Source organism: Macaca nemestrina, unplaced genomic scaffold (assembly GCF_043159975.1).
Source record: "Macaca nemestrina isolate mMacNem1 unplaced genomic scaffold, mMacNem.hap1 Scaffold_48, whole genome shotgun sequence".
NCBI lineage: Eukaryota > Metazoa > Chordata > Mammalia > Primates > Cercopithecidae > Macaca > Macaca nemestrina.
Genome location: NW_027257678.1, coordinates 234,417 through 255,818, shown reverse-complemented (window position 1 = coordinate 255,818; position 21,402 = coordinate 234,417). Strand labels below are relative to the sequence as shown.

General features: G+C 42.4%; 1 protein-coding gene across 8 annotated transcripts in view; it reads left to right on the top strand.

Moving 5' to 3' along the window:
- The window catches only part of LOC139361416 (uncharacterized), a 52,943-nt gene that overhangs the window by 18,083 nt on the left and 13,458 nt on the right, over positions 1-21,402 (top strand). Inside the window, exon 2 of one of the 8 annotated variants that reach the window (XR_011618992.1) lies at positions 8,756-11,666. The exons of 4 other annotated variants lie outside the window; for them this stretch is intronic. Coding sequence is in view for 1 of the 4 variants with exons in the window: in XM_071090015.1 (XP_070946116.1) it covers positions 8,800-8,838 (39 nt within the window). In the remaining 3 variants the exon portion in view is untranslated. Of the gene's footprint in view, positions 1-5,660; positions 6,210-8,755; positions 11,667-21,402 lie in introns of those variants that run through there. 3 more of the 8 variants (XR_011618987.1, XR_011618991.1, XM_071090015.1) reach the window with 3 other exon arrangements.

Sequence of the window (21,402 nt, the reverse complement as noted above, 5' to 3'; positions counted from 1 at the left end):
TGAATAAGGCCTGAGGTGAACCCACAGCAAACCGCAGCCACCCTACAGAAGAAGGACCTGAACATTGAAAGAAACACAAAGAAAGAGAATGCAACAACAACATTATCAACAAATATGTCCCCACAAAAACCTCATCCAAGGGTCAACATCTCAAAAACTGAAACTAGACAAACTCATGAAGACGAGAAAGAATCAACAAAAAAACCTCTGAATTCCCAAAAGGTGAGAGTGCCTATTCTCCAAATGATCACAACACCTCTCCAGCAAGGGCACAAAACTGGAGGGAGGATGAAATGGACAAACCGACAGGAGTAGGCTTCAGAAGGTAGGTAATAACAAATTCTTCTGAGCTAAAGGAGCCTGTTCCAACCCAATGCAAAGAAACTGAGAACTTTGATAAAATGTCAGAGGAGCTGCTAACTAGAATAACCCGTTTAGAAAGGAACATAAATGACCTGGTGGAGGTGAAAAACACAGCAGGAGAACTTCTTGAAGCATGCACAAATGTGAATAGCTAAATCAATCAAGTGGAAGAAAGAATATCACAGTTCAAAGACCATCTTGCTGAAATAAGGGAGGCTGACAAAATTAGAGAAAAAAGAATGAAAAAGAATGAACAAAACTTCAGAGAAATATGGGACTATATAAAAAGACTGAACCTATGATTGATTGGAGTACCTGAAAGAGATGCGGAGAATGGAACCAAGTCGGAAAACACATTCAGTGTATTATCTAGGAGAACTTCCCCAACCTAGCAAGACAGGCCAACATTCAAATTCAGGAAATACAGAGAACACTACTAAGATACTCCATGAGAAGATCATAATCCTCAGATACATAATCCTCACATAATCCTCAGATTCTCCAAGGTGAAAATGAAGGAAAAAATGTTAAGGGCAGCCTGGGACAAAGGCTAGATCACCTACGAAAGGAAGCCTATTAGACTAACAGTGGATCTCTGAGCAGAAACCCTATAAGCCAGAGAAGAGTGGGGGCCAATATTCAACATTCTTAAAGAAAAGAATTTTCAATCCACAATTTCGTATCTAGCCAAACTAAGCTTTATAAGTGAAGGAGAAATAAAATCCTTCTCAGACAAACAAATGCTGAGGGATTTTTGTCACCACCAGGCCTGCCTTGCAAGAACTCCTAAAGGAAGCACTAAATATGGAAAGGACAAACCGGTACCAGCTACTGCAAAAGCACACCAAAATATAAAGACCAAAGACACTATGAAGAAACTGCATCAACTAGTGTGCAAAATAATGAGCTAGCATCATGATAACAGGATCAAATTCACATATAACAATATTAACCTTAAATATAAATGGACTAAATATCCCAGTTAAAAGACACAGACTGGCAAATTGGATAAAGAGTCAAGACCCATCAATGTGCTGTATTCAGGAAACCCATCTCACATGTAAAGACACACATAGGCTCAAAATAAAGGGATGGAGGAAAATTTACCAAGCAAATGGAAAGAGAAAAAAAAAGCAGGGGTTGCAATCCTAGTCTCTGACAAAACAGACTTTATATCAACAAAGATAAAAAAAGACACAGACGGGCATTACATGATGGTAAAGGGATTAATCCAACAAGAAATACTAACTATCCTAAATAAACATGCATCCATTACAGGAGCACCCAGATTCATAAAACAAGTTATTTTAGAGACTACAAAGAGGCTTAGACTCACACAATTTAACATCCAACTGTCAATATTAGACAGATCAATGAGACAGAAAATTACAAAGATATTCAGGACTTGAACTCAGCTCTGGATCAAGGGGACCCAAGAGATATCTACAGAAATCTCCACCCCAAATCAACAGAATATACGTTGTTCTCAGTGTCACATGGCACTTATTCTAAAATTGACCATGTAATTGGAAGTAAACACTCCTCAGCAAATACAAAAGTACTGAAATCATAATGAACAGTCTCTCAGACCACAGTGCAATCAAATTAGAACTCAGGATTAAGAAACTCATTCAAAACCACACAACTACGTGAAAATTGAACAACCTGCTTCTGAATGATTCCTGGCTAAATAATGAAATCAAAGCAGAAAGTAAGAAGTTCTTTGAAACTAATGAGAATAAAGAGACAACGTACCAGAATCTCTAGGACACAGCTAAAGCAGTGTTAAGAGGAAAATGTATAGCACTAAATACCCACATCAGAAAGCTAGAAAGATCTCAAATCAACACCCTAACAGCACAATTAAAAGAACTAGAGAAGCAAGAGCAAACAAATCTAAAAGCTAGCAGAGACAACAAATAACTAAGATTAGAGCAGACCTGAAGGAGTTAGAGACATGACAAACTCTTAAAAAAATCAATGAATCCAGGAGCTGATTTTCTGAAAAAAAAAAAAAAAAAAAAAGACTGCTAGCTAGACTAATAAAGAAGAAAAGAGAGAAGAATCAAATAGACACAATAAAAAATGATAAAGGGGATATCACCACTGACCCCACAGAAATAGAAACTACTCTCAGAGAATACTATAAACACCTCTATGCAAATGATCCAGAAAATCTAGAAGAAATTGTTAAATTCCTGGACACATACATCCTCCCAAGACTAAACCAAGAAGAAGTTGAATCCCTGAATAGGTCAAAAACTCTCAATAAACTAGATATTGATGGAACGTATTTCAAAATAATAAGAGCTATTTATGACAAACTCACAGCCAATATCATACTGAACAAAGCTGGAGACATCACGCTACTTGACTTCAAACTATACTACAAGGCTACAGTAATCAAAACAGCATGGTACTGGTACCAAAACAGACATATAAACAAACGGAACAGAACAGACACCTCAGAAATAATGCCATACATCTACAACCATCTGATCTTTGACAAACCTGACAAAAACAAGCAATGAGGAAAGGATTCACTATTTCATAAATGGTGCTGGGAAAACTGGCTAGCCATATGAAGAAAACTGAAACTGGTCCCCTTCCTTACACCTTATACAAAAAATAACTCAAGATGGATTACAGACTTAAATGTAAAACTGAAAACCATAAAAGTCCTTGAAGAAAACCTAGGCAATGCCATTCAGTATATAGGAATGGGCAAAAATCTCATGATGAAAACACCAAAAGCAATTGCAATGAAAGCTAAAATTGACAAATGGGATCTAATTAAGCTAAAGAGCTTCTGCACAACAAAATAAACTATCATCAGAGTGAACAGGCAACCTACAGAATGGGAGAAAAATTTTGTGAACCAGGCATCAAACAAAGGTCTAATATCCAGCATTCATAAGAAACTTAAACAAATTTACAAGAATATAACAACCCCATCAAAAAGTGGGCAAAGGATATGAACTAGCACCTCTCAAAAGAAGACATTTATGTGGCAAACAAACACACAAAAAAGCTCAACATCACTGATCATTAGAGAAATGCAAATCAAAACCACAATGAGATATCATCTCATGCCAGTCAGAATGGCAATTATTAAAATGTCAAGAAACAATAGATGCTGGTGAGGCTGTGGAGAAATAGGAATGCTTTTACACTGTTTTTGGGAGTGTAAATTAGTTCAAACACTGTGGAGGACAGTGTGACGATTCCTCAAGGATCTAGAACCAGAAATACCATTTGACCCAACAATCCCATTACTGGGTATATACCCAAAGGAATATAAATCATTCTACTATAAAGAAACATGCACATGTATGTTTATTGCAGCACTATTTACAATAGCAAAGACATGGAACCAACACAAATGCCCATCAATGACAGACTGGATAAAGAACATGTGGTACATATACACCATGGAATACTATGCAGCCATAGAAAGGAATGAGATCATGTCCTTTGCAGGGACATGGATGAAGCTGAAAGCCATCATCCTCAGCAAACTGACACAAAAACAGAAAATCAAACACCACAGGTTCTCACTCATAAGTGGGAGTTGAACAAAGAGAACACATGGATACAGGGAGGGGAACAACACACTCTGGGGTCTGTGGGGGGTTGGGGGTGAGGCATCAGGACAAACAGCCAATGTATGCGGGGCTTAAAACCTAGATAATGGGTTGATAGCAAACCACCATGGCACACCTACACCTATGTAACAAACCTGCATGTTCTGCATGTGTATCCTGGAATTTAAAGTAAAATAAAAAATAAAAAAATAAGAATTTCTGCACAAAAGTAAAAATACAAGCTACAAACTTGGAGAAAATATTTGAAACACAGCTAACAAAAGATTAGTTTTAAAAAAATACGTAAAGCACTTCTAAAATAAGAAAAAACTCAATAGGAAAATGGGCAAAAGCCGCAAAGAAGCATTTCATAGAACAAGAAACACCTTTAACTAATAAGTCTATAACTAGATACTCACCTCACCAATAATCATGAAGGGACATTTCATCACCATGAAATGCCAGTTTACACACATATAACTAAAAAATCCAAGAGGTATGACAATACCAAACGTTGGATATCAACAGGGTCTCAAACACATTGCTGGGGGGAAACTGGAAAACAATTTGGCATTATCTGTTAAAGTTGAATTCTGGCATACCCAGCAAATCTATTTGATGTATTCCCTATTTCTCTAAGTATATACCCAAGAGGAAATTTAGTACATGTACGCCAGGAGGCACATATACAAAGACTAACCACAGTTGAACTTGCCAAAATAGCAAAAACCTGAAACCAACCTAACTACCTATTGAAAGGAGAATGCATAAACAAATAATAGTATACTCATAAAATGGAATATTCCACAGCATAAAGACAAAAGAGTTACAGCTGGACTCCTTCACATGGGTGAATCAAAGCAGCATCATGTTGAATGAAAAGAGGCAAATCACAGAAGACTGCATACACAACATGATATGCTTCTTATAAAATTTGAAAACTAAGCAAAATTAAAACAAAACTAAGCAAAACTGAATAATATACAACTTATGTACACACATTTCTGTTTTAAAAACCTTTTAAAAGAGGCAAGGAAATGCTAAGCATAATATTCAAGAAATATTTATCTCTGGGGAGAAGATAGAGGTTGGAAAGTAGAAAACACACAGGGAGCTACAAGTTGTTGAATATTCTGTTCTTGTTTTGGGAAGTGGGTTCCAAGTATTTATTATATTATTTAGTGTATATACATAAAGTAAAAGAAAAGATGGCTTTCAATGGATCAGTGCGGATAATTGCCATGAATGATTAATTCTGATTAATCCAATCCTGTGAACCAAAGAGCCAATCAGTCAATAAATAAGAAATCCTGGCTCCATCACATGCTAATTTTATGAAATTTTATTCACTAAGGGGAAAGAAAAACCATGGACTATTATAAGAATTAACTGAGAGATAATGGGAACTGTTTTATATCAGCTTTATTGGGATGTAATTCATATCCCATACAATTCATCCATTTAAAGTGTATATAATTCAGTGGTTTTTCATATGGAGTTGTGAAACCATTACCACAATCAATTTTAGAACTCTTTCATCACCCCACAAAGAAATCCTGTACCCATCAGGAGTCATTTCCTATACTCCCCCATCCCCCAACCACCAATCTATGTCTTTACAGATTTCCCTACTCTGAACACTTCATATAAATGGAATCATAGAATATGTGGTCTTTTGTGATGGGAGCTAATATTTTTATTATCTTTTCCTAGGGCAGAGTATGGTGGTGTGAATCTCTACTGGCCTACAAACATCTGCAGCTTAGCTGCCCACATAAATGTTAGCTGTAGTTATAACCATCAAAATCATTTTGTAAATGGTTAAGCACTGCATATCATCTAGACACTGCAATACGTTGTCTTATTATTTTTTTTTTCACAAGTCTAACGTAGCACTATCAAGCAGGCATAGAGAAGCCAGACAACTTGGTCAAGGTCACATGGGTAGTTACGGATTCAAAACAGGGGTTTATACCGAGATATGTCTGGATTGAGAATCCAGGATTTTATCACTACCTGATAATGTCTCTACATATGATGAAAAGCTATTCCCACTTTTTTTGTGTGTAAGGGGTGATGATTAGCTTAATTTTATATGATTTTTTTGTTGTTATTGTTTCTGTCAAAGTTAATTTGCAGTTTTCATTGAAATCAAGTAGGGTTAATGGCTTGAGTTATTCTTTGCCTGCCTAAAGTTATCCAATATTTAATCATTTTTCTTCCTAGAAAAACTTAACCTGTGGGAAAAGTAGTAATTATCACTCAAGTGTCCCAATGAATGAGTAGCAGATTATTGACTTAAGGGTTAGTAAAACATAAACAACTCCCTACGTCCTTCATTTTGGTGTTCAGTTAAGGATGCACCAATCTGTTCTGAGGTTCCTGTGGGTATAAGGTCAGAGTAACAGGAGCTGTTGTTTTATGGGCATTGGGACAGATTTTCTCTGAGTGTCTAGCAGTGGTCATTGCATATGGCAAATAAATGACAGATAACAAAGACATGAGATTGGGAAAACAGTTAAACCCAATTTGATTTAGTTTAACACACGGAGATTCCAGAATTTCTCTAAAGGAGGGGTCAGTGTTTTTCTTGGAAGAGGGCACTCAAGACGGTAATTTTGTGCTAGTTTTACAAAGCAGAGAACTCTGTTCTGTTGATTACACATTTATTTGGAAGAAGTGTTGTTGCTTTTGGAATGTATACATTCTTTCTGTATGAAAGAGGAGCGGAGAGTTCAGCCCCTCTCACCCCACCCCTACAAATGCCGCTATGCCCATCACACCAGCACCAGCCCCCTTCATTCCCTAGCAGTATTACTAATAATACTAATTATTCCATACCAGGTGATTGACACTCATATTTAAGCTAAACTTCACAATAACACTGTGAGGTAGGTGTTAGCATTCTTATTTTATAGAAAAGGAAACTGAAGTTCACAGAGGTTAAGTAACTTGCTTGTTGTCTCACAGTTAAACAGCCAAGTGGGAATTTTTTTTTTTTTTTTGAGACGGAGTCTCACTCTGTTGCCCAAGCTGCAGTGCAGTAGCACGATTTGGCTCACTGCAAGCTCCACCTCCCGGGTTCACGCCATTCTCCTGCCTCAGCCTCCTGAGTAGCTGGGACTACAGGCGCCCACCACCACACCTGGCTAATTTTTTGAATTTTTAGTAGAGATGGGGTTTCACTGTGTTAGCCAGGATGGTCTCGATCCCCTGACCTCGTGATCTGCCCGCCTCAGCCTCCCAAAGTGCTGGAATTACAGGCGTGAGCCACCACGCCCGGTCTCCAAGTGGGAATTTTAATATAGAACTGACTGACCTCAAAGCTCACTACAGATTATCAGGATGTAAAGGGAAGGGTGATATCTACTTGTGTGTTGTAATGCAGAGGTTCTAAAAGGACAGCATGTGCCTCCTATGAGGAAAAGTCATCCCCAGTCAACTCCAATACAAGTCAACCATTTCCATCTTAATGTTATTATTTAGAGGATTGATATTATTGGTTATTATTGTGTCCTATCAGAATTCAACTAAAGTTTGTAATACAGTTGGATGGGTTCTCACTGATTTATATACAGTGTGAGGCATAGATATCTCACCTTCCCCAAGAATGAAAGCCAAGTCTTTAAAGAGATGCAGGCTCTATTTTACTTAGAAAAATATTAGCCATCATTTGAATATTCATAGAAAGATCAAGAACATGGCACTAATCTCCAGAGACTTAAAGACTATTTAAATAGTTCCTCAATGCAACATTCTTATTGGTTGAGTGTTGTAAACAATTGTGAACCATATTGTGTCTACCATAGAAGTGATGTCACTTCACCATGAAATCACAAGATTATATTATCACACACACAAATCAGGCATTCTCAATGATTTATGTAGCCAAATGCCAGACTTCTAGAAAAGAGCTGATGTGGCACTGTAGTTAGGCATCTAATATGATATGGCTAGTAGTCTCCTTGGTCTGCTAAATTCCAGAGAGACTAGAAGTCTGCACGGGATACTGAAGTAAAAATGACCACATCTGTCACCATTGAGTAAAGGACAGGTGGCAGAACTGGGATGGGGACTCATGGACAAGGTTCTAAGGGAGAGAAAATAAAAACCACCTTTTCTCAATCTCCTTTCCTGGTCTTGGACTAAGCTCTCAAAATATGTGGCAATGGCCTCCATAGTTTCTTAAGTAACCAATTAACAAGTCAAGTCAATTTCTAAACAACTGACTTGCACATTTTCCTCTATCTCTGATCACCTTTCCAACAAAATTCCTCAAAAGAGTTGTTGATATGGACTATCTCTCATTTCTCTTCTGCAGTTCTCTCTATAACCTCTCAGACTTCTCTTGACAAGGCCACCGGTGACTTCTGTGTTGCCAGACTCTGTGGTCAGTTCTCCAATCCTTGACCTTTCAGCACATTTGACAGTCAATCACACTCTCCTTGAATGGAAGGCTGGAATTTTGTTCACTATTGTATCCCAACTTCTGGAATAGTGCCTAGTGCATAGTAGGTGCTTCATAAATAGTTATTGAATAAATTGTTCACTTCCCGAAGGAGGTGAATCATAAATAATAGGTAAGAACTAACCAGTCAGGTGAGAATGAAAGAGAATTCTGGCCAGAAGAAATAGAAGCTCAAAGCCACAGAGGCCTGAGAGGACGTGGTAGATTCAGTAACATCCAAGTAGTTCTGAATGGTTCTGAAGGATGCTCTCCATTAATTCCCATCTCCATTCAGGGGTCTCTTGCAAAGTGGGGCCCCTTCATCCCTAGGGTGATTAGGCCATTTCCTGGCTTACTTTAGGGAGAAGCTCTTGGAGCCTGAGACTCATTGCCCCCCCTTCCCAGCTCAGGTTTTCTCACCTGAGGAGCAAGAGCTGCAGGTGAGGGCCACGGGAAAGGAGGGAGTGAAGAGAGAAGAGAAGGGACAAGCTCTCAGATCAATCCTGTGAGTTCATCACACCAGAAAGGTGGATCCAGGAAAGCCATGTTTGGCAGGTAACGGGCTCTGCCTGTGTGACTCAGCAGCCTCTAGCATGGCATCCAAGCTGAGCTGGTTGAAGAAAGCCTCGTTCCCCAAGGCCTGTTGAGTGAGTTTGTAAAGGGCTCACCAAAATGCATTACAAAGTCATTCACTGTTCCAGTAAGATGTTTTAAAACCAGGCTCAGAACTAATCCAAAAAGAGGGAGTCTTGATCCAAGTTCACAATGTATGTGAATAAGTCACCCAGCATCTGTCAGCAGGCTTTACTTCCATGTAAACTGGAAGTCAACAACATTCTGTTGGGTGTGCAGCCATTTAGTAAAGGGCCACTGGTTCTCAAAGACTCCAGGACTGAGATCCTCAGCCTCCACAACAGGGCCGCTTCACACACCTCTTGCTTTTCTCACCAAAGTGTCTCAGAGTGTTTTCACAGGATGGACAACTTATCCCATTCAGTGGATGAGGCCCAGAGAAGCTAAGTTCTGCCTGCAACCACCCAAGTCTGTTCCTGAAGTCAGAATTGAGACCTAGACCTGCCAGCCTTGTTGTGGCCATTGGATGACATCCTCTAAGGGACTCCAGAGGACAACAGAGGCCACAGGGCAAGTCTTCTTGCATGGAAATCGGTGGGCAAAGGGGATGGGCAGGTGTGGGGGTAGAGCACTGAGAACAACTCAAAGCGCCTGTCCTACCTGAGGTGTGTCAATTGTATTTTCTTTGTAAATAAAGGACATCAGTGCTGAGATTAGTAGTTGTATAATCATAAAAGGTTGAACTGGAAGGGGCCCTGGGAGAGCATCAGTCCAATTTCTTTTGTTTCTTGGTGAGGAAATGGAGATCCAGAAGGTCTGTTTCAGTTGCTCAAGGTCGCACAGTTGGTTTATGCTGGTGCCAGCACTGGAAGGCTTGCATCTTCAGCACAAATCGTGTGCTCTTTGCAAATGCTAGTTGTTCTCGCAATAATTCTCTGTTTGTTGACGTCACCTTGAAACCAGGTCAATCTCCCCCTCTAAAATGTTAGGTAGCTCCTCCTCTCTGCTCTTCTGACCTCTGAACTGAAACCACAGAAAGACATCACTGTTAAAAGGTGGGTGTGCACTGCTCGGCAGTGTAATTGAAGACTTAAAACCTCTTGAATCTTCTCCTCATTTGGTCTTGGAGCCAAAACTAACACAGTCATGGAGAGAAATGCTGGGAAACCTCCAAGACACTCTTGGAGAGGCAGCTTCTGGGAGCTGGTGAGCATGGTTTCACTTACAAGGTCAGGCCCACTCTGGGGCGTGTATGTGAGGGAAATGGCTCCTCTGCCTTCCAGGTGTCAACAGATGGGATATGGATCTGCCCTCCCTTAACAAATAAATAGAACTTTTTCAGGCTGAGTAATCCCACATGGGATAAGCCAGACTGCCAGTTACCCCAGGTTTTCCAGCCAGGATCAAGCCTCTTTAGTCCTGGATCACAGACCCCATCAGAATTCTTGTACAGAGTGGTATTTCCAGAATGCTGGTCACCCACTGGGTAGCCATAAGGCTGCATATCCCTCACACTGGAGTTGCAGGGAGCCAAGTATTCCTGGAGTTCTCTTTAGCAAATGTCCTACCCCAGTTCCCACAATCTATGTTCATGGTTCTGTGCAGATGCACAGTTCCTCCCAGTCAGCCCCAGGAAAGTGTGAAACTGCTGATGAGACAGCTTAAGGAAGGGGCACTCTCTCTTGCAGGGAAAGACATCTGCCCCAAACCTTTTCATTCTCCTCCCAGCTGCTTTCTGACCTCAGTGAAATGGGCAGGGAGACAAACTCTTGAGTAATGTTCATCTTTCTGTTGATTGGCTTCCAATGTCAGACCTCTAGTGAAGGGGGTAGTCTAGCTGGGTCCTGACAAGTGAAAAGGGGATGCTGGCAAGGTGGACAGAGACCAGGCTGGAAGTTGAGTCCTGGAGTTCCACAGCCATCTAGGATAAAGTTCATAGTGTTAACGTAGTAAGAGTACCAGCCTAGGAATCAAAAGTCCCAGGGTTTGAGATGCTTGCTTAGGTGTCACTTAACTTGTTTGAATCTCAGTTTCTTCAGCTGTAAAATGGGGATACTAATACCTTCCCTGCTCACTCCACCTAATTATGAGTTAGAATAAATGAAAGCTTTTGGAAAGCCAGTGAGTACTCCCCAGAAATAAGTTTTCACTTTGCCCTGGTTCCTTGTTTTTTGTTTGCTTGTTTGTTTTGTCGTTGTTTCTTTGTTTTGGAGACGGTCTTACTCTGTCACCCAGAGTAATTCTCATGCCTCAGCCTTCTGAGTAGCTGGGACTACAGGCATGCACCACCATGCCCAGCTAATTTTTTGTATTTTAGTAGAGACAGGGTTTCACCATGTTCTTGGGCTGGCTGGTCTTGAACTCCCTTAGCTCAGGCAATCTGCCGACCTCAACCTCCCAAAGTGCTAAAATTACAGATGTTAGCCACTGTGCCCGGCCCACTTTGCCCTCATGAGCAGTCATGGTGTTCCCACCTACTGGCTGGTTTAGCCACCCTGGACCATTGCTGAGTGAGGAGTGGGCTCCCCTATGAGGGAGGACAATGCAGGTGAGCCCCTGGGGTTATCATTTGTTTCCCTCCTTTCTGTAAATTGTCTACAGTCACTGCTCAAAGAAGAAAGGGACACCTTCCCTAGTTTCAAGGAGGGACTAACCTTGACCCTGATGGCTGTGGCTGATCCACAAGGAAGTAAACTTGGACTGGGAAAACACAAACTGTCTCGGCCTGCAACATACATCCTATTGGTAAACCTGTTGATAAACCCTACCATCAATAAGACACCTGTCTGGACCTTTCAGGTCTGAACAGACAGGGCAGTGTGGGGAAAATAAAGAGAGATCAGACTGTTACTGTGTCTACATAGAAATAAGTAGACATAAGAGACTCCATTTTGTTCTGTACTAAGAAAAATTCTTCTGCCTTGAGATGCTGTTAATCTGTAATCCTACCCCCAACTCTGTGCTTGCAGAGACAGGTGTTGTGTTTACTCAAGGTTTAATGGATTTAGGGCTATGCAGGATGTGCTTTGTTAAACAAGTGCTTGAAGGCAGTATGCTTGTTAAAAGTCATCACCATTCTCTAATCTCAAGTACCCAGGGACACAAACACTGCAGAAGGCCACAGGGACCTCTGCTGAGGTAAGCCAGGTATTGTCCAAGGTTTCTCCTCATGTGATAATCTGAAATATGGCCTCATGGGAAGGGAAAGACCTGACCGTCCCCCAGCCTGACACCCATAAAGGGTCTGTGCTGAGGAGGATTAGTAAAAGAGGAAGGCCTCTTTGCAGTTGACATAGAGGAAGCCATCTGTCTCCTGCTCGTTCCTGGGCAATGGAACTGTCTCGGTGTAAAACCCTATTGTATGTTCTATTTATTGAAATAGGAGAAAACCATCTTAGGGCTGGAGGTGAGATGTGCTAGTGGCAACACTGCTCTTTCATGCACGGAAATGTTTGTGGAGATGTTTGTATACATGCACATCAAGGCACAGCACCTTTCCTTAAACTTATTTATGACACAGAGATATTTGTTCACATGTTTTCCTGCTGACCCTTTCCCCACCATTACCCTGTTGTCCTGCCACACTCCCCTCTCTGAGATGGTAAAGATAATGATCAATAAATACTGAGGAAACTCAGAGACCAGTGCCTGTGCCGGTCCTCTGTATGCTGAGCACAAGTCCCCTGGACCCACTTTTCTTTCTCTATACTTTGAGTCTCTTTCTTTTCTCAAGTCTCTCGTTCCACCTGACGAGAAACGCCCACAAGTGTGGAGGTGCAGGCCTCCCCTTGAGGACAGCTGCTGAGGACCTGGGGAAACTGACAATACAATTCCTTTCTGTGGTCTGAACCTTCCCTCTTCTCATTGCATCACCAGTGCAGGCGTCTCTGACTCACACAAGACCCGTTTTTAAGCACAGGGTCATAGCAAGGTCAAACCGTCCACCTCAGTGCTACAGAAACTCACCTCTGACTGCGAACCTCCAGGTTTTGTTTAATCTACCAGACAATGAATTGGCACTTTTCACTGAGGAATGACTACTGGGGCCCTTTAGAGCTGCTTTAAGCTCCATGACTTAATGACTCTCCTGTTTAATGGAAGCCAAAGCTGTTTAAGTGGTCACAGCTGCCAGGAACTTCGCTAAGAGAATGAAACTTTCTGAGAACGTTGGGCAGTAGCAGTGCTAATCTCTGAGCCCGCCACCCCTCACTCGTCCTTATCTCAGGCTTGTTTTGACAGCACCCGGAGCTGGTCCCATAAGAAGAGCTGCAACCTGGCTCCTTTCCGTTTTCATGTCTTCTGCTGCAGCCCATGGTTTGCTGCAGGGGGGAAGGAAGAAACAATCAAGCATTGTCTTGCTGAGGACTGGTGTGTCAGGGCCTCATGGAATAAATATTATTTGCCTGGGAGGGGAACTGGCTGGAAGACAACCCACAGTGTCAGGTGTGGGCTGAGGTGAGGGGCAGGAGGGCAGTGATGTTTGGATTTAGTTTTTTTTTTTTTATTAGTTTAATCTTTTTCTCTCTAGTGCTGTGGGTTTTTTTCCCCCTGACAGGCCATTAAGCATGAAGCTTGTGTCTTACCCAGCCTCTGCCAGGAAGAAACAAAAGAGATTTTCCAAAGCATGTGCCCTTGTGTTACTGGGGCTCCTTGGTCACTCCCTGTCCAGTTGTGTGTGGCAAAGGGTGCACACTGCAAGACCCTCACAGGGTGAAAGCTCCTCTAGGAGCCCTCCGTCTGCATCTGCAGCTCTGGCAGCCCCAGATGTCTTACCTGATGGGTTCATGGCTCTGTCATTTTGTCCCTCAGGCAAATATTGAAAGGACGGGAGGCTCCTTTGTAGGTCTGGGGAAACTGGGCACCACCCCCAACCCTGGTATCCCAGTCAGTCAGCACTTATTGAGTTCTTACTGTATGCAGGTCACTAACGGCTCTAGCCTGCTGCATTTCACAGTTCCTTCAAGTCTTTTGCCTTAGGAAAACTGTACGTCTCTCTAGAATAAAGAACTAAAGGCCAGTGACTAAGCAACAGACACTGAAGGATTGCTCCATAAAGGCCGAGCCCTCCTCATCTCAGAAGAATGAGAACATTTTCTTGTAAGGAAAATAAGGGCCTTGTAGCCTTTCCACAGCCACAGAGCAGTGGAGTAGTGAAAGGGTGCCTCCACTGTGCAATCAAAAGTCTTCTTTCTGGCCAGGCATGGTTGCTCACACCTGTAATCCCAACATTTTGGGAAGCCAAGACAGGAGGATCACTTGAGCCCAGGAGTTTGAGACCAGCCTGGGCCACATGGTGAGGCCCCAGCTCTACAGAAAAATTTTAAAAACTACTCAGGGATGGTGGCATGCACCTGTGGTCCCAGCTACTTAGGAGGCTGAGGCGGGAGAATTGCTTGAGCCCAGGAGGTAGAGGCTGCAGGTGAGCCATGTTCTCCCTACTGTATTCCAGCCCGGGCAACAGAATGAGACTCTATCTCCCCACCCGCAAAAAAAGTGTTTAACCATAAACCTTTCCCTCATCCCTAAATCCATTTTGGGTATAAGCCACCTACCCAATGGCCATAATAATAGTTATTGATGATTGAGAATGTACAGTATGTTGGGAACTTGCTAAGTGCTTTCCGTATATTATCTCACCATGTGGTAAGCCTGGAGAAAGCTTGGAGAGAGTGAGGAACTGCCCAAAGTCACAGAGGTCATCAGGCTTCCTGAGAATGGCACCACGGCCTTGGCTTTACAGGCATAGCACTTGAGTTCACCTTCACGTGCTGGGGATCCTGTGTTCCCAGAAGGCAGAGACCCCATCTGTGTACTTTTCTTAATTTTTTTTGTATACAAAATGATTCAGTCCTGTGCTCAGTGCTATGAACAATTAGGGATTTAATACATGCTTTTTGAGGGTGATAATGATCTCACCATCCCAGCCAGTGAAATAAACATTCCCTCCCTTCTATCAAAGAGAAACAAAGAGCCACAGCAGGCCAAGACACCCTAGGCACACTGCAGGCGTGTGGAGATGGCACCAGCAGGCGAGTCCCGCAGACCTGGCTTTGGATCCTGGCCTGGTCACCCACAGCCTGGCCCCTGGGGTGCACCAGCTGACCTCTCCAAGGCCAAGTTTCCTCAAACATGGGAGAAAGTCACAGCACCTACCTCGTAGGTCATTGTGAAAATGTAGTGAGAAAATGCCCACGGTGTTCCCAGCAGCCCCGCCTGGTGGAAGGTAGGTGTTCCATGTCAGTTTCCTTACTCAGCGCCCAGGCATCTTCTTCCTTTTGTGGAGCTCTCAACACTCAAGAGCCCCTTCAGTAAGACCTGGAATGCAGTTTGTTGACCAAAGGAGTGCTGGCAGGGAGGGAGGATCTTCACTTGGGTGGCCATATCTCCTATGTCTGCTCTTGGTCCCCCTCTGCCTTGGGGACATTCCCACCAACACACACTGCTGGCACCACACCCTGCTGACCAGCATGAACTGCTCTTCTTACTTACCCCAAAAGCCTAGACTTGAATATCCTGTTGTCCTCAGTGGCACGGCTGAGACCAGGCTGGAGCTTTTAAACAAGATGTAATTCAAGTGAGGAGTAACATGCAAGCAACTCTTTTTTTTTTTTTTTTTTTGAGACGGAGTCTCACTCTGTCGCCCGGGCTGGAGTACAGTGGCCGGATCTCAGCTCACTGCAAGCTCCGCCTCCCGGGTTTACGTCATTCTCCTGCCTCAGCCTCCCGAGTAGCTGGGACTATAGGCTCCCGCCACCTCGCCCGGCTAGTTTTTTGTATTTTTTTTTTAGTAGAGACGGGGTTTCACTGTGTTAGCCAGGATGGTCTCGATCTCCTGGCCTCGTGATCCGCCCGTCTCGGCCTCCCAAAGTGCTGGGATTACAGGCTTGAGCCACCGCGCCCGGCCGCAAGCAACTCTTAAGACGACTGCTGCACCCTGTGGCCCACACAGAGAGGCTCTCTGCCCTCCAGCCTGTCTAGAGTCCACAAGGCCCGGGCTGGAGAGAAAGAGGACAAGGAGCCAGATGTCTCTCTCCTACCCACGACCTGCTTTCTAAGTTCTTACTTCCATACTGAAGACAGGCCTTCTTCCCAGGGGATACCAGGAGTCAGAGTTTCTTTCAGTGACTCTTGCCTCATTATATTCAGGAATGTGGCCCACCAGATAAACTTGTCAATTCAACAATAAATCCTGTGTCTAAACATGCAATGCTCCCTGGAATAGTGGGGAAAGGGAAGAGGAGGGGAATTTGATTACAAGTGCTTTATATTTATGCTGTCTCATTAGATGCTTCCAACAGAACTATCAGATATTTTAGGACCATCATTCCTAATTGCAGATAACAAAATTTTGGCTTGGAGAGGTTAAGGGAATGACCAAGCTAAGCCCAGTTCTCCTGTCTCCCTCCCTCGAGTCCAGGATGCCAACCAGTTGCTGAATCTTCCCCAAGAACAAGCCTGGGGCCAGAGTGAGAAAGGGGCTTCCTGGAGGTGCTGAGTTAAATCGAAACTGGATGCAGCCATAGGCAAGGGGACATGGTGTTTGTTAGCCCACCTAACACTCACTGTTCTCTAAACATTTCTTTTTCTTGTATTTTTGATGCCCTATACCTGTTATTTTGAAAGACATTTCCTGCTTCCATGCCCAACAAACTCGTATTTAATATTTAAAGCCCAATTAAAAGATCTCTCCCTCTTGAGGCTTCACATGTTTTCTCTCTGCTGAGTTTTAGTTACTCCTTCCGTACCTCCCCTGACGGCACCCATGCATACCTCAACAGCATCGCCACATCGTGTTCTTTGGCATGAGCCTTATAGTGGACTGGAATCTCAAGGTAGCCCCAGTACCTAGTATTGTGCCAGGAATGTGGTAGGTATTTAATAAATCTGGACTGATTAAATGAATAAGTGAGTTCATGAGCCCAAGTACAGTTATCCCTTGGTAGCCCTAGAGGATTCATTTTAGCACCTTCCAGGGATACCAAAATCCACAGATGCCCAAGTCCCTGATATAAGATGGGACAGTATTTGTATATAACCTATGCACTTCCTCCATATACTTTACATCATCTCTAGGTTACTTATGATATCCAATACAATGTAATGCTATATAAATCTTTATACCTTATTGTTGAGGGAAAATGACAAGAAAAAAAGAGTCTGCATATGTTCAGTACAGATGCAATTTTTTGAATATTTTCCATCTCAGGTGAGTTGAATTCATGGGTATGGACCCCACAGAGAGCTATATTCTACCAGGACTTGCTGAGTACTCAAAATAGGCAACTGGCCTGTGAGCACAGGGCTGGTTACTTCAGAGCCTGATCTGACCTCCAGGCATCCCGACTCCTAGCCAGGGTAGTCTGTGAAGTTTGGTTTGTTTCACCTGGGTGCCATGTCTTTAGGTTATGTAATTGTTAAGATAGGAGTCATTTTTGGCTACTTTGTGACAGATAAATATGTCAAACGCTCAAAAGAGGTACATTTCTTCCCTTGCGGCTGTGGAGCTGTGACTGCTGAGGCCACAGGCTGTATTGGTTATCTTCACATCTCTCTGTAGTTGTAAATGGCAGTGACCTATGGCAGTGGTATCTAGGCCAACTATTAAACATTTATAATGCCCAGAAACCAATTTGTGGCAGCCGGCAATTAGTTCCATCATGTTTTTAATTTTTCTCCCTTTGAAGTTTAATAGATGATTATTATGATGTAGTCTTCACTGCCTCCAATTCTTCAGGCTGTGTGCACCCTCAGTCAGCAGCCAGAGAAAATTAGACTCTACAGAGAAACGATGTAACCTGAGGCGATGTTTTGGATTCCATTTCTGAGCCCGTTGCCCTGCCCAGGTCTTCTTTGTCCATGAAGAGAGTTAGGATGAAAGGGGATTTGGAATACATGCATTTAGCCAACCTTACTATGTGTTGGTTACTGGGGACGCACAGAGAGCAAGATTTGGTACCTCTCTTCACAGAACTTCTAGATTAGCAGGGGAAGAAAGGTTGCGAACAGGAATTTGCAGTCTAGTGTGATGCGTGCTATGATAGAGGAAGCTCAGGGGAGAGAGCTCAAGGGTGAGAAGCAGTTAGCCAGCTAGACATGCAGAGGAAGACTGCTCCAGGCAAGGAAGATGGGAGGTGAGAGAGAGGTGGCACTTCTGAAGAGCTCAAAGTCGTGCATACGGCCGGACTCAGCATGGCAGACTCTGGAACTTCTGGAGCTACACCTGGGGTGTGATGCCTTGAAGTCTTCATGCATTTGCCAGAAAATAAAGCTAGTTTCACTTAAAATTGCCAGGTCATGAAAGGCTGAGATAAATGACAGTCCAGTGCTAGGACAGAAGGGGACAGGAGGGGGCATAATTTCTCAGTAGTGCTTTCCTTGTGGATGGTCAGCGCAGGCAAAAATTTGCCCAAAGTACACGTTGTGTCAGGGAGACTCTTTCTCCAAGCCATTTGTAGCTTTGGGGACTAAGGAGGTTGAGGAGACAGGGAACCGTGAATAAAAGGATTATAATTTACCATTAATTGTCAACTTTTCTCTTTCTACTTGCTTCTTCCCCAGTGCTTGTAAAACATGCTTAAAAGTCTCTCATTCTTTAAAAAATAAAAACAGTCTAACTAAATATAAGTCATCCTTCATCTTTTTATGCTTGCAAGATCTCTCTTTATCTTTTCCCTTCCCTTGAAAACTAAGTTCCTAAAAAATGTACACTCACCTCTCCTTTCATGTATTTTTTTCATAGACAAAGCCAGGCTTGTGTCTACACTCCACAAAGCCACTATGACAACAGTCACCAGTGCCCTCAATGGCAAGTTCCAATGGGCTCATGTGTTCATTCAGCAGGAATTACATGTATCTACTCTGAACCAGGCAGTGTTCCAGGCATGGGGATGTACTGGTGTGAAGGCTTCTTGGTGCTTATGTTTTCATGAACTCCTTTTGGTTCTTCAGTATCTGTAGCATTTGCCATGGTTTGGCTTCACCTTCTGGAAAGACTCTCACATCCCATGACAAAATATGTGGTTGTCCTTCTGTCTTTCTTATTATTCCTTCCCAGTCTCCTTTGCAGATTCCTCTTCCTCTACCTATTCATTAAAGATTGGTAGTAAGTAGGTTGTAGGCTCAAGACTAACCCTCCAAGATTTTATCTTTCCTTAATGTTAGTTCTCCAGCATGTATCTCGGGATCCATATAAACAGCTGCCTGTGGACATATCCGCATGAACGGCACCTCAATATAACCTAACCAAAGCTGAGCCCCCATCTTCTTCTTCTCCTGAGTTCCCCATCTCTGTGAATCCTCTGTGCAGTCAGGGAAGCTGGGAGTCTTCCTGGACTCATCGTTTTTCCTATCCCCATGCTCTCTATGCCCAAAGCCTGGGTCCTAGTTCAGGGCCCACATCACCTCTCATGGAACCCTGCTATAGTTTCCTTCCCACATCCCATCCAACTCTTCAGCCAGGCTGTTAACAGAATGGTCTTCCTAAATTGCAAATTTGACCATGTCCTTCCCTGATAGTCTCCATTTATCTAACAACAGTTCTCAAAGTATAATGTGGAACCCAATACACTTTCAGAGAGTACATGATGTCAAAACTATTTTAATAATAAGAATAGGAGATTATTTAGCCTTTTCACTGTGTTGATATTTGCACTGATGGTGCAAAAGAAATAGTGGGCAAATCAGTAGCTGCCTCAGCACAAATTAAGGCATAGAACAAAACTATACTATAACCTAGTGTTTGTATTCTTTTTACCTCATGCATTTGCAGAAGAAAAAAAAAAAGCAAGTTTCACTTAGAAATGCCACTATGAAGCAGTAAAAACACTAACTTTTAAAAATCTCAGCCCTTCAACGAGTATCTTTTAAATATTCTGCTGGTCAAAATGCAAAGTAATCATAATCAGTTCTGCTACATAACAAAGTACAGTGGTTGTCTCAGAGAAAAGCATTTGTGTGATCATTTGAGTAGCAAGTTAACTAGGTTTCTTTTCTTCTACCTAACATCATTTTTACTTGAAAGCATGACTGACAGACAGACTGATTATTCAGACTTGGGTATTTGGCAGCTTTAATCTCGAAAATCAATAAAGTGAGCTTGTCACTTCAAGGAAAACAACTAGCAGTGTTTGTTGCCAATGATAAAATGTGATCTTTCAAGCAAAATTAGAATTTTGGTAAACATGCATCTGTCACCATGAGCATGACAGCTTCCCAACACTTAGTGACTTTTCTGATGAGATTAGTGGTGATATTAAGAAACATGTGGAGTCTGTTCTGGGTCTTGTATAATGAGATGCATCAACATTTGGAAGATTTACATCACTCAGCCAATATCTTCCAAATAACCAATGGTGGATATTACAAAATCATGCACACATAAAAAAGCCTATTCGGGTGCAAGATGGGTCAATGGATTTTAATGTAACAGAGTTTGAAATGTTTGTTAATACTGCTTCAGATTCCACATTGCAACCAACTTTTGAGAAAATACCAGTTATTCAGTTTTAGTATGGTATCAAAGAATATCCATAATGATCTAAAAAGGCTTTTCCCTTTTCCAGCTATCTATATGAGGCAAGCTTTGCTTCATACACTTCAACCAAAACAACATATTGTAAAAAATTGAAATCCAGCTATCTTCTAGTAAACCAGATGTCTCTTATGTTTTTTTTTTATCTTGGACAATACAAAGATGTTATCTATATTGACATGTTATGGCCTTATTACTATTACTTTAAATAAATAACAAAATACTTAATATTCTTGGTTTTAATTTTGAATATAATAAATATCTATATAACACATATGAACACAAAATCCTTTGGGTCCCTAATAATTTTTAAAAGCATAAAGGCATCATAAAACCCAAAACTTAGGGAATTACTGGACTGCAGGTTTGAGGTCTCAACTTCTCCACACAACAGTCATTCTTTAGCCTCTGTCACCTTTCCCGCCCCAGTCCTCTGTCTTGCCCTGTCACCCCTATAGCATCACGACCCCTCCCGTTTCTGCCTCAGCAGCACTGCCAGCCTCCTCAGGTGCCAGGCTGGCTCCAGGCTTTACACCTTTGCTCATCCTCTGCCTTGGCTGACATTTCCATATTTGTTTTTTCTTGTCTTTTTTACCGTCATTCAAAAGCCCATTCATTCTTCAAACACACTCCCTCCTGGTGTGCCCTCGAGAATTCTCTCCAAGCACCTGCAGCATGTCAGTGCTGGTTCTCCTGTTTGACCTCCAGGCTTGCCATGGGTAAAATTGTGGACATTTCCCTAAGATAGGTGAGGGTTATTTGTAATGTTTTACTGTTACTAACAAAGCTGCCTTAGACATGCTTGTACCTGTCTTTCTGGGCACTTGTGCAAGAGGTTCTCAAGGAGATTTCTGGAAGGGAATTACTGGGTCAGAAGGTTTGTGCAGCTTCACCTTTACCAAGCA